General features: G+C 42.8%; 1 protein-coding gene across 1 annotated transcript in view; it reads right to left on the minus strand.

Annotated features, from left to right (window-relative positions):
- Nucleotides 1-1,068: 1,068 nt before the first annotated feature.
- LOC137645682 (ubiquitin-protein ligase E3B) overlaps nucleotides 1,069-14,603 on the minus strand; it is a 210,052-nt gene continuing 196,517 nt past the window's right edge. Inside the window, exon 20 of the mRNA XM_068378530.1 lies at nucleotides 1,069-2,387. Coding sequence (XP_068234631.1) covers nucleotides 2,203-2,387 — 185 coding nt within the window. The 3' untranslated portion in view covers nucleotides 1,069-2,202. The remainder of the gene's footprint in view (nucleotides 2,388-14,603) is intronic.

Below are 14,603 nucleotides of genomic sequence, written 5' to 3' on the forward strand. Positions count from 1 at the left end.
AGTATTCATTGAACACTTATAGTGCTGTAGTTAATCTCTTGAGTGAAGAAGAATTGTTTAGTAATCTCAGTGTTGTAAAGTGTATGAGGACACAGGAGAATGTGTAAAGAATACGCCAGACTATTCTGTGTACATGTAGGCAAAGAAAAATTAGTCGTAACCAGAGAGACGGGTCCAATGTATAACTGTCTGGCAAGTCAAAGGACCCAATAATTCTCTAGTGGTAGTATCTCAACGGGTGGCTGGTGCCCTGGCCAACCTACTTCCTACAAAAATTATAATAATTATGGACTGCTAGACACTGTAAGAGTAAATTAATGTTACCTACTCTGAGCTGATGATAGTATATCTCAATCCTTGTACAGTATCCATTTAGGTATTGCAGTACACTTTTTATTCAATTAAATATACACACATAAAGAGTAAGTCATTCAAAGTAGGACAGGAGTTTTTGCAAGTGAGCATGGTGGTTCAGGTCTAAATGACAATTTTCTGGTAGTTTGCAAGATAAAGCATGACCAAGATGGTGATCTTCACCTAATGGAGTAAAAGAGACTAAACTTCTGATAGAACTTTGCATATTATTACCTGGAGTGTCAAGAAATTGTTTATGCTTTTCAATACACGAATCCTCGTGTTTACTGGAATACAAATATACCATACTGTATCAAAATTGCTGCAATATTGGTACCAATGGTGGATCCTGTTTGCAAACAGGCTAGCTTGTGTAAGTAAATCCTGCTGAGGCTTAGTCACTTTTAGATCTAGGAAACAGCAAGATTTAAATAATAATTTTACTTAGTAATGGCAAATAAAGTGAGTTTTGATCACATCTTTTAATCAGTAATGACCTTTTATATGAAAAGCTTTGTACCCAAGCAAATTAATTTGTGAATGTCAGCTTCTCTTGTTTACTTAATATTCTATCATTTGCATTCTAAGTGGAATGAGGTGTATCCTTCACTTCTGCAGCGGAAAATTTATATTCACTGTGCAAATGCTGATACCTCTGTAAATAAGAAAAAAAATTCTTCTATAGGTAACAATTTTGGCTACACAAACAACAACTAAAGAAAGCATACTTTACCAACAAAAAAATAATGGGCAGTAAAATCATACAGAGAATTAAAGTAAACATTACAGAAAATTAGAATTAGTACATTCTCATATTCAATTTCAAAGAATCAATAGAGAAAAATCCCCATCTAGCCAATTTTATCCTGGATTTATCTGGAACTCCAATTTTCCAATTCAATGAACTGCATACTAGATAAAAATAATTAGTAAATAATTAATATGCAAATGTATAATTTGTAATCCCCCAAAACTTTTTGACTAAAAACTTAAGCATCAAATATTGTACCTTGGATGTGACCTTACTGAAATCATGATATACAGTACTGTAGAAATATCAGTCATCATATTTAAACCTATCAATGAATGGAGCATCTGCTGTATATAATAAAATTTATAACAACATAAATATTATATACTGTATTTGAATACCATAGGAGAAAGTCAATATTCATGAATACCTGAAAAATTTTATCCAAAGATGTCTAGATATAGAATTTCACTTAAATTTCTAGAAGCCTCCAATTCCTATCATACCCAATTCCAAGAAATTTTTAATTCATATTTACCATAAGTAAACTATATATGAAAAACAGCATTCCACTTACCTCATTTTCTAGAGTAAGCTTAAATAGTGTATGGTATAAACCAACATGGCAGTTATTTAAATGGGCTCACATAACACTATTGTAAAGTAACTAGTACTGTACAATAAACTTATTTATTTACAATGTATTTATCTAATAGATTAATCAATTACTATGAAGGTATGTCAATTGTAAGGGAATAAAAGTGTTTGAACAATTTGATTATACAATATAATATACTAAATAATGTACATTTATCATAAAACAAAAGATGATGCATCACAGCACTTTGGTCTTCAGCAAACTACATGTATCATTATCAGTTATCATGTAGATAACAGGATTTACTCCTGAAATTATTTATATATATAAATACCACAAAGAGTTTAAGTAGCTCACTGAAACTTATGGGAATAATTAATATTGAATAAAATAAGGAATGCAGCAAACCATATTAATAATTAGCAAGTAAAATAAATCACAAATATAAAGGCCTTTTCAACAATACTACAACTGTACAGCATAATCTATGTTCAGCATCCTAAGATAATTCAAACCCTGTATTGCTGGTAATGGCATATCTCAGTTTTTCCCTAAGCGTACTTTTCTTTTGATAATTTGGTAACTTAAGTAAATTAAAACAAGTTGAAGAGGTTGGAAGACGATTCACTGGATCTCGTTTTCTAATGGCAAAAAAGCCGCGGATGACACTGCCGATGGTATCCCCTGTAAGAGAAAGACTTTTTCATCTTTTTCTTGTAGTATAGAAAAATAACAAATTTGGAAATAATTTGTATTTTTCCTAACATACAAACCTGGAGCTATTTATAATAGGGGTATTACTTTCGGCGCAGCTGAAAGACGAGCCATGATAATTTTAGTGAGGGATAACTACCCCATCCGCTAGTTAGCGGGTGGGGGGTGGGGTAGACTGGCTACCCCGCTCACTCACACCTCTAGGCTGAGTAACCACTTTGCTTTATGGCAGGACTTCTCGGGGGACAGGGTGGCGGGCCAATTTGTATAAATAGCTCCAGGTTTGTATGTTAGGAAAAATACAAATTATTTCCAAATTTGTTATTTTTTCCGACACAAATACAAACCTTTGCTATTTATAATAGGGTGACTTACTCTTAGGAGGGAGGAAGTCCTCACCAACTGGCCTTGGTCATGACCCGGGGTCCTCTCTATTTTGATATGTGATCGATAGTAGGAGGGACCCTAAAATCAAGTGCCGATATGAGGTAATGCACTGATAGCGGCCTGCAGAAGCTTGTGTGTGAGTGGAACTAACAGTGTGGCTTGTCTTTAACATAGGAACTCGAGTAGAGACCCTATTGTTCTTAAAGACTTACCCAATACCCTCCCTCTAAAAGGTATTGGGGATGTAACAAAGTATTCTTCTATACTTAGGAGGCACAAGGGAAATGGGTCTTACCTTCAGCGAGGTGAGGTCAGCTATGCTGAGACTTGCGGAGCTGTTTTCCCCAGAGGGGAGAAGGTGAAAGGAAGAAAGGAGCCAGACATTCTTACTTATTCCCCCAGACTAATCCGGGTACCCTCTGCTACTTGTCCATCAAGGAGCCTGAGGTATTTAGACCATTTGTTGTGCGACCACCACAGGACCAATGGAAAAGGTCTCCATGTTCTTGTGGGTTACGTCTTTGCAGGTAGTGGGCCGTGAAGGTCGACTGACGCTTCCATATGCCCACTTAAAGAATCTGCACCACAGAGTAGTTTCTTGAACGCCAGGGACGTAGCAATGCCAGTGACGTTACGAGCTCTGGGTCTTAGGATGGAGGAGAGTCTAGATTAAGAGTAACCTCAATTGCCTTCCGATCCCAGAGGGGAAGGAAATCCTTGAGGTCCTCCTCTTAACCTTCCCCATGCTGGTCAACAGTGCCGACACACGGGGGCGAGCTGGTATCGTTCTTTTAAGGTAACCCCACAGACTCCTTACTGGGTAAAACCCCAGTTGATGGGTTTCCGGTTACCGAACGAAGACTCTTTATTCAAAATGGGCTGCACCTAGGGTACAGCACACTCGGATTTGAGTCTTGGCAATCCACTCAGGGACGCCGCTGAGGATTACTTCTCCCCGTCTCCTAGGGTAGGAGACATCAGAGGTTGGATCATACAACACACTAACTGTCTTGGTCAAAAGCCCAAGTGAGTAGAAAGGGCGTCTTGCGTGTAAGGAAGCGATCTGCTGCTGGGCTTACGGTTCGTAGCGAGGGGCCTTCAGAGACTGAGGGACCCGAACCGCGTTCCCAGGAGGAGGTTGAGATCCGACGGGGGACAAGTTATCTCACACTTGCATAAGTAAAGGCATCGATGGGAGAGAATCCCCTTCCACGACATCAGTCACAAAGGACCGAACACTTCGCCTGGAAGACCGATGCTGAAAAGTGTCTGAGGTGCCTAGACATCTTTTCCGTAACCTGATGCGAAAGGCCACTCTGAGAGGGGTGGTGTAGGATCATCCTAGGCGAGAAGTCGAAGCAAAGCTACGGCTTAGGAAAGTGTTAGCATGTGGCTGCTTGGAAGATCGTGTCATGGAGGAAGATCTCTCGGAACTCCGTCGGGAGCTGAAGAAGATCCGGGAACCATTCTGCAGGTTGCCATAGCAAAGTTATTGGAGCTCCGTCAGGGGTTGCAGAAGGTCTGGGAACCATTCTGTGGGATGCCATAGCGAAGCCATTGGAGTCATTGATCTGATCCTGCTTATCCTGACTTGGCCGAGGACTTTTTCACCAGACCGAATGGGGGGGGGGGGGGAAACAAGGCAAACCTCTAGGCCGCCCCACCGATCTTGGAATACATCTTGTTTGAGGGCCTGGGGAACGGTCGAGTGGGAGCCTGAAGATCAGGGCAGCTGCGAGCATAACCACAGTCGGGGACCCCACAAAGTTCAGACTTTGTTGGATACAACATGATTCCAAGACACTAGGAGCACACTATCTGGGTGGTTTTGCAAGCACATTCCTATACCAGGAATGACGCGAGCAGATACGGGCAACTAGTTGTCCTCTGTCCATCTAAGGCTTCGTGCTGCTAGATGGTTCTCTAATAGAGGTGAATGCTGGTACCTTTCTGAATCGGGCCAACAGACGAGGATGGAATGGTATGGCATATGCCCCCCCCCCCTCTCTTTTGATGCATTATAGAGAGCATCCGGTCCAGAGGGAAGACGAGAAGACAGGCCTCTTTGCAGAAGCTTTCGTATGCCACCCATCATCCGCGGATTGTCCAGCGGTGAGGGGGGGGGGGGGAGTGCATAGCAATAAACACACCTCGAGATGATGTCGAGACGTATAACCAATTGCACGTTCTTGCAACGAAGGGGAACAGCCTGTTCTGCCTCTAACTGCCACTAATCCAGTGTGTTTGGCCGAATAAGACCGATACCAAACGGTAAACCAGTTAATCAGTACAGCTTATGTTATAATAGCGAGTCTCCATAGAGATTGCTTTCCGGACAAGAGACTGTACGGTAATCACCGAACGCCTCCAACCAAACCCAAGAGGGGATTGAGACGTATCTTCAACCTATTGTTGGGTGGGTAAAGAGCATAAGTCTACTACGGAGTAGTAACACCGAACTGTGCGCATGACAAGCATACATGCGTAGTTCGACTTAAAAGTCGTATCTGGAACTATTGGAGAATGTTGGAAACATTCGTAACGGAGGTTTCTCCTTCTTAGGACAAAAAACGTTCGTACTTCTCCGTCTGCGATCGGTAAACTAACATTTATATTAAATGTTCCCTACTAGGGAACAATATGCTTATGAGAAGTTTCCAGCCAAAGCCTTTGTAGGAGACTACGACTTCCGATCGGGGGAAAGGAAAAAATGCCCATAAGGAGGCAGAACGTAAATACCATATGTCTGGTTACAGGAAAGTAGCCAAGAATGTACTAAATAACCTGGTTTCAGTAAGGGATATAAATATACAACTTAATAGAACGGAGTTCTAATTGGAAGATGTATATAGCCCTTATTGGCAGAAAGATCGCTTGCACGCATATATGTGCTTGTACATTTGCGCTAGCACATGCGTATTCTCTGCCTCCAGGAAACGTTTGCAACGAATCCGGTTGTGGGAATATTGTATGTGTGACGAATCGCAACATTATTGCCGAAAGAATTTTGATCGTTGACTAACTGTAATATTTTCTTGAATGAGAGCGAACATGTTCTCACAAAATATACAGTTATAGAGGCGATCATTTCCCCTTTGGTTTACCCCTCCTCTTTATATGAGAGGCTAGCCAGTGTTCATTACACTGGAAACGGATGTCTGTTTACCTGTGGGCGGGATTTGAAACGTTCGTAACGTAATGAAAAAATGCCCACGCTGTTGCTATCGTTCTTTTAACGTCAGCTAACAATGTTCCTTTGGGACTAATTGTTCAAAACAATAACCCTGTAAGGATAGAATAAAAGTCTCGGAAGACTATCGTGTAAAAAAAGGCAAGTCGTTATACCCAGGGTACAATGACGGGGGAGGCTGCCTCCATCAAAAGGTAGAACTGAGTTTAAGACCATAACCTCGCGGTTTTGTCTTGGCTAGAGTGCATGGTCCGGGAAGGCTTACGACCTTCATGAAGTTTTAACACCCATTGAAGTTTTGTAAAAACTTCTCAGGCACGAGTCTCCCGAAAAAAGGTGAAGTCTCGTATGTGGGGGTTTGCTTCAAGAAGGCCAGACATAATTGCCATAGACCGCTTACCTAAAGGGGTTGCCATCGACCGCTTACCTAAAGGGGTTGCCATCGACCGCTTACCTAAAGGGGTTGCCATCGACCGCTTACCTAAAGGGGTTGCCATCGACCGCTTACCTAAAGGGGTTGCCATCGAAATGAACTGCAATGTAAAGAAATTTTTCATTCCCCGCTCATTTCCATCTGCTAACCAAACCACTCGAAGTGGGAAGGTGGAGGAAAGATGACGGTGGTTCGTTCGAAAACGAAAGGATCGGTGCTGGTGAAACCAGACCAGCTGATATAGTAATCAGCTGGGAGTGTAGAGTGACGTATCGTCACACCTTTGGAAGACCCATCCCGTAGAGGGGGGGGGGGGTCAACTATAGAGTTTTCAGAAAACTCTGGATCGCGGAAACAGAGAGATTCAGATGAGAACCTAGGGGTTCAGAATCTATTAGTGAATTCCTTTCTCACGACCTAAGGGATGTTGTGCCGAGAACCCGCACCCGCAGGAACTCTGTCGCTGATTCCTGATGGAATTTCTCTGTCATCAGAGTAAAACTCTTGATGACGATGGGCGCGCGCGAACAATTCACGGGACAAGAGTTCGAAAACTCTGTCATGAGAGTAAAACTCTTGTGCACTCGTGAACACTCTGTCATATAAGTATGGCTATGATCACGAGAACCCAAAGGTTCAGCGTGAACTGCGTTGTGAGACCCCGAAGGGTCATAAGAGTTGTTTGCACACTTCAACCGATTGCGTGCACCTCGTTGTTTGTGCGCGCCAAGTTGGTCGTGCGTGCGAGCCAATATGGTCGTGTGCGCGCGCCAATACAGTCGTGCGCTCCAATCCGATCGTGTGCGCACGCCAATATGGTCGTGCGCTCTTGCGCCGAACTGTTAGTAGGCGGAAGGGAGCTCGTGCACGCGCCCTTCATGATTGCGCGCACCTTTTCCGCGCTCGTGGAGCGCGAGGTTGTTCGCTCACCTGGCGCGCATGAGGTTGCTCGCGCGCACGGCGTGCATTGTGTTGTTCGCGTGCATGGCGCGCCACAGGATGTTCGCGAGCATGGCGAGCAACAGGATGTTCGCGCATATGGCGCGCCAAAGGATGAAGCTGCGCACCATGATCGCCATTTTGCTTGTGCGCCCCAACATGGTCGTGCGCACCAAGTCAGTCGTGCACGCCAACTAGATCGTGCGCGCGAGAGATCTCAGGTTGGTGAGAGAACTCACTGCTACGCTCACCCGAAGGTTCACGATAGCTTGTGTTGTGTGAGCTCGAACGATCAACACAACGAGAGTTTGAAAACTCTCTGTCATCTGTCATAAAAAGAATGACTTAGGTCACGAGAACCTGAAAGTTCAGCATGAACTGTGTTGCGAGAACCCCAAGGGTCAGCGCAACGAGAAACCGAAGTTTTCCCGTCACTGAACACCGAAGTGTTGGAGTGACTAAAGTTACAAGAGCCCAAGGGTTCTGCGTAACTAATGTTACGAGACCTCGAAGGGTCAGCGTAACGAAAACCGAAGTTTCCCTGTCACAAAACACCTAAGTGTCAGTGACTAAGTTACGAGAGCCCTAGGGTTCAACGTAACTGATGTTACGAGACCCCGAAGGGTCAGCGTAACGAGAAACCGCAGTTTCCCTGTCACAACACACCAGAGTGTTAGAGTGACTAAAGTTACGAGAGCCCAAGGGTTCAGCGTAACTAATGTTACGAGACCCCGAAGGGTCAGCGCAACGAGAAACCGAAGTTTCCCTGTCACAAAACACCGAAGTGTCAGAGTGACTAAAGTTACGAGAGCCCAAGGGTTATGCATAACTAATGTTACGAGACCCCGAAGGATCAGTGTAACGAGGAACCGAGGTTCCTCTGTCACGAGAGCCCGAAGGTCAACGTGATTGATGGCACAAGTTCCCGAAGGCTCAACGTTACCATCGTTACGAGAGCCCGAAGGTTCAGCGTAATTGAAACCCGGAGGTTTTGAGCGGAGTCCCGAAGGACTCCTATAACACCTCCGCATAAGAGGTTTGTTCTCCCGAAGGAGAATGTCGCTTAGGAGAAGGCTCTCGCTCTGCCCCTGAAGGAAAACCATAAGCGTAACGGGGGACCGCCGATGCCCAGAGGCGGTCTTCTCTCGAGGACGAGAGACTTGTTCCCCCGAAGGGATAACCTGCTTCGGAGAAAGCTCTGCCACCGCCCCTGGTGGATCAGCAAGCTCCTACAAGTTATTTCTCGTGAACGAGAGGGAAGTTCTCCCGACGGAGATCGCCTAAGACAAGCTTTCTCCCAGCTCTATGGGAATAAAGCGTAGGCGTGAAACATCTCTCTCGCGAACAAGGGAGAAGTCCTCCCGAAGGAGGACATCGCCAAAGACAAGCTTTCTCCCAGCTCTATGGGAAAAAAGCATAGGCTTAATAGTCTCTCTCTCGCGAACGAGAGTGAAGTCCTCCCGAAGAAGGACATCACCTAAAACAAGTTTCCTCCCAGCTCTATGGGAAAAAAGCGCAGGCGTAAGAAACTCTCTCTCGCGAACGAGAGAGAAGTCCTCCCGAAGGAGGACATCGCCTAAGGCAAGCTTTCTCCAAGCTCTATGGGAAAAAAAGCGTAGGAGTAAAAATCTCTCTCGCGAACGAGAGAGAAGTCCTCCCGCAAGAGGACATAGCCTAAGTAAAGCTTTCTCCAAGTTCTATGGGAAAAAAGCAAGGCGTACAGTAGACAAAAATCACTCTCTCTCTCTCTCACGACAGAGAGAGAGAGAGAGAGAGAGAGAAGTTCCCCTCAGAGGAGGAACATCAAGTTGAAGGTTGACAGTGAATGCTACCTCGTAATGAGGGCAGCTCACGAGCTACCACATTAGAGCGCAGGATAACAAACAGGGCGGCCGTAGCACTCGGCCTTGTGTTCTACGTCGCTGTTACCTGTGAAAAAAGGAAGTTGTTATCAATTACAATTCATGCTCCGTTGCACAAAATACACTATTCGGGGAATAAGTCACCTCCTTGTAAGATAATTCCTCAAAAGGGAGCAGAACTGTTATACACTTTAATTCTGGAATTAAACAAACACACGGCAGTGTTGAGAACCTACTGACCAACAGTCGCAGGGAAAGGCGGCAATGACAACTCCCTACGGCGGAGGCAGTTGGATACAATGTCAACAGCAATTAAAGTTACACGTATCTAACAACGTATATTTCCATTTATACATATATACACTCTATATATGTAAGATAAAAGAAAACACACAAGAAAAACAAAAAATAAAAATAAACAATAAACAAAAAACATCAAGGCAAGTCTTTGCGGGAGAGAAGGGCAGCATGTCCGTCCTCTACCGAGCATAAAAGTAAAAGTGGTTACTCAGCCGAGAGGTGTGAGTGAGCCGGGTAGCCAGTCTACCCCACCCGCTAACTAGCAGATGGGGTAGTTGTCCCTCACTAAAATTATCATGGCTCGTCTTTCAGCTGCGCCGAGAGTAATACCCCTATTATAAATAGCGAAGGTTTGTTTTTGTGTCGGAACAATTATCGGTGTTGGAAAACATTATGATGAATAATGTAATTATTTATTTCAAGGATTTAAAAAAATCACATTTATAAAAAGGATTAAATGAATTAAACTAAATTTCAACATCTTTCACTGGTTTACATTTTGCTATTTTACCAGGGAGAAAATCTGTCTTTGCCATATAAAGTATTACTCATTTGGAAGTTAAATTTACTTCATCCTAAAACTTTCAACTTGAGATATATTAATTCCAAGAATCTTACCTTTGAATCATAAATTATTAACTTAGAAGCACCGACTTAAAGACCTACAGTGGAACCTCTACTTACGAATGTCCTAACATACGAATTTTCCAACATCCGAAGTAAAATTCGACCAAATTTCTGTCTCGACACCCGAAGTGTTGCTCCAACATACGAAGTAAATATTACGCGTACGCGTGGAATTTTCTCGAAAGCGTCCAGCGTGGTTAGTTGTTGACGCCGCTAGACGCCAGCACATCGGAAAGTAGCCAATCGAGCGTCACCTTGATCAGTCCTCTCATCTCGTGCGCATCGTGTGGTTGTCCTCTATTCGCTCAGTTATTAACAGTGTTTTTTATCTTCCTTTTTCACGTGTTGTTTTCTGTGTTTCGTAATCATGGATCCTAAAAAGCTTAGTTTCGGTTCAGGAAGTAGTAGTAGTAGTGGTGAGAAAAGGAAGAAGTCAATGCTTTTATTAGAACTAAAGCAAGAAATAATAGAAAAGCATGAGCGAGGTGTACGTGTTAGCGATCTGGCTAAACAATATGGCCGGAATATGTCTACGATCTCGATGATCATAAAACAGAAGGCCGCCATTAAAGCAGTGAAACCTTTGAAGGGGATCACGATTATTTCCAAACGTCGTAACCCTACCCTTGAAGAGATGGAACGCCTTTTGTTAATATGGATCAAGGACAAGGAGATTGTTGGCGATACGATCACGGAAACGATCATTTATGAGAAGGCCAGCGCTATCTACTGTGACTTGAAGGCGGCGGGCTCTGGGGGTGACGCAGGGGAGAGGTCAGCCGATCCTACGACGGAGGAATTCAAGGCGTCTCGAGGTTGGTTCGAAAAATTTAGGAAACGGACCGGGATTCATTCAGTTGTTCGGCATACATGGAGAAGCTTCGAGTTCGGACACCAAGGCTGCTAAAGACTTTCTTAAAAAGTTCGAAAGCATCATGGCGGAGGAAGGCTACGTAGAGCAGCAGGTGTTCAACTGTGATGAAACCGGTCTGTTTTGGAAAAAGATGCCTAGTCGAACGTACATTACCGCCGAAGAGAAGAAAATGCCTGGACATAAGCCAATGAAGGATCGGTTGACTCTGGCGCTTTGTGCCAATGCCAGCGGGGACTGCAAAATTAAGCCTTTATTAGTTTACCATTCCGAAAACCCTAGGGCATTTAAAGCACATAGAATTAATAAAGACCTGCTACATGTTCTATGGCGTTCTAATTCTAAGGCTTGGGTTACTAGGCATATCTTTGTGGAATGGGTAAACGTAGTTTTCGGCCCTGCTGTCAAGAAGTACCTTCAGGAGAGGAATTTGCCTTTGAAGTGCTTGCTTTCTTTGGACAATGCACCCGCTCACCTCCCCGGACTCGAAGATGATATCATCGACGAATACAAATTCATCAAAGTCTTGTATCTTCCACTGAATACCACCCCTTTCCTCCAGCCCATGGGCCAGCAAGTCATCTCTAATTTTAAGAAGCTGTACACCAAGCACTTATTTAAGCAGTGCTTTAATGTCACGCAAAGCACCAACTTAACTTTGCATGAATTTTGGAGGACCCACTTTAATATCGTGCAATGCTTAAAGATCATTGATCAGGCTTGGGAGGGAGTAACTCGTCGGACACTGAATTTAGCTTGGAAGAAGCTTTGGCCTGATGCTGTTGCTCCCAGAGATTTTGAAGGTTTTGGCCCTGAGAATGAACTTGTGCTTGCTGCCGAGGGAGACGTTGAAGAGATTGTATCCCTTGGCAAGTCCATGGGTCTGGAGGTGGATGAAGATGACATCACCGAACTCGTTGATGAGCATCATGAAGAGCTCACCACCGAGGAACTCGAGGAGCTGCAAGCCATGCAGCATGATGAGTTCTAAGCGCAGTTGAGTGAGTCGGAGGAGACCGAGGAGGTAGGCCAAATCTTAGGTACGGCGGAAATAAAACAGATGTTGGCATATCATCAACACGTGGTTTATTTCATCGGCAAGCATCACCCACAGAAACTTCAGGTTTGCCGTGTTGTTGCGCAGTTCGATGAGGTTTGCTTAACTCATTTCAGAAAAATCCTCAAAAGCCGTACCAAGCAACTTTCACTCGATAGTTTCTTTAAAAAATCTATAAAACGGTCTAGTGATCATGATGAAAGGAAAGAAAGTGAAGCAAAAAAAAGGAAGACTGAATCGAGTGAAAGTGATGAAAATTAAAAATAAGAAAAGAAAAATAAATTTAAAAAAAATTTAAAATTATAAAAATGAAAAAAAAAATAAGCTAAGTTAAGTTAAAGTTCACGTAGTGTAATTTAGTGTAAGTTATCGTACATGTTATCGTACAAAGTCGCTGTCCCTACCTCCTCGCTGATCTTCCGTCTCCTCCTGCCTAGCAGTCCCTACACCTGCGCTGGCCTGTCGCTAAGGTAAAGTGTTACATTAAAACCCCTTTTTTATTTATTATTTCTTCATTATTATTCTTTTTTTAGATTTTTATGTATTATTATATTGTACTAATGTTATGTGTAATTATGTGTAGCCATTTATTAAGGAGTTATTATGGGTTTTTAGGCTGAGGAACGAATTAAATAAATTACCATGTATTCTTATGGGAATATTTGCTCCAACATACGGTCGTTTTAACATACTTAGCAGTTTCTGGAACGAATTAAGATCGTATGTAGAGGTATCACTGTATATCTCTACGTCCTCCTTCCCATCCCACACTACCTATGTCATACACCAACTGGCTAGACACTTGAAAAGCATATACTTGAAGAAAAAAATCATGAAATCAGTTTCAATTTGGTTAAAACAGCAGCAACATTGCACATCTTGTCTTTTGCCATAATCATAGTTTTTAACAAATGATTGCTCATCCAATACACAATTTGCTTTTGCTTTAGTAAATGAGATTAATGTACATTACTTCACCTAATAAACTTTGATATTGTCTGTGAAAGGCAAAGCAGTGAAGTTATATTTGGAGTTAATGGAAGCACATTTGCTCTTTTCGTCATGACAAAGATTTCCTGTCACCAACTATCTAGTTTTTCTAATAAGCAGGTATCTGAGTAGCTTAAGTTTGTAGAAATTTGTATTAAAACTTGGGATGCTAAGCATAGGAAAGGTGATTTAAGTGAAGATAAATGTAATGAAGAGCTACTGCTTAGGAACATTGAAGTAAACAATGAAGTAACCAACATCGTCTCCCTTCGGAAATATCAGGGAATCCAGTATTTTATCTGTTCAGCAGAGTCACAATACTACTCTAGGCTAATGTGTCAAGTGCAATTTGAGGTCTTCCCGCCTCTTTAGAACAAATTAGCCCACGCTGTCTGATGCCCTCCTCCAGTCAGAATTAGCCTATCATACTTCACCATGATCTCTGTAAATCTTAGCCCCATGAAATTGGTAAGGTCTATTACAATAGCTCACTGTTCTACCTATATTACCTAGAACACAGCTATGAAAGAGGTTTCATGGCTGCTAAACACCAGTAAAAAGGAATAATTTCCACTTTGATTTAGGCCAAGTGAAGTGCCAACATTGGGGTGCACCTTGAGAAGTCTACCTGTATGGGAATAGCCAAGTTCTTCTCTGGAATTTAACAAGAACTTCCTATTTGATTTGGAGTGAAACCTTCCTTAGACACTGAGGTCTGAGTGCCCATTCCTTCCAATATCTCCATTGATCTGAGTCAAGCCACTTTTGATTTTACCCACTATGTTAAAGGATGCGTTGCTCTTGCTCTTCATCTTTCATTTTTGCTGTTCGATATTTATTTTTACTTTGGTTTGTTTTGAGTGTTTGTTTTTTATTAACACATACTCATTTGTGACATGCAATACTGCCTTAAAATGTAAGGGGTAGGTTTATGTTCGATTTCTGTGAATCGTAATAGTAATGTGCCATGATTGTTCATCTTACTCTGTGACAAGTATTTTTTGTGTTCTTCTTAACAGCAGGGGGTAGGAAGTTCAGGAAGAGTTGGAAGAAGCCTAGGAGGCATTCTCCCATAAAGTTGGTGTGAGTATCCCTCCACTGTTATGAAAGACCTTGTCAGATCCTTACTCCCTACTTAACTCAATGTTCCTTACTCCCTCAATCTGGTAGTTTTCTCCCCCAGGAAATGATTTACCCCTGTTCAGCCCCAAGTTTTGCCTATAACTGTGTCTGTGTCCCGCACCCTGAAGACTTGTGACTGGTACTCAGACTTTTCGTCCCTGTACAATTGGTCCCCGGGCAGTTCGTCAAATGATATTTCGTCCAACAACCGTTTTGTCGAAAGAGTATTGTTATATGAAAATTTATATTATTAACAGTCAAGTAGGTAATTACAGTAATGCTTCACAACACGAAATTAATTCGTTCTGGAGTGGCTTTCGTAAAGTGATTTTTTCGTGTTGTGAGTCACATTTCACATGCAAATTGCCTAATTTGTTCCAAACCCTACAAAACACCACATTAAGTCTC

Source organism: Palaemon carinicauda, chromosome 8 (genome assembly GCF_036898095.1).
Source record: "Palaemon carinicauda isolate YSFRI2023 chromosome 8, ASM3689809v2, whole genome shotgun sequence".
Taxonomy (NCBI): Eukaryota; Metazoa; Arthropoda; class Malacostraca; order Decapoda; family Palaemonidae; genus Palaemon; species Palaemon carinicauda.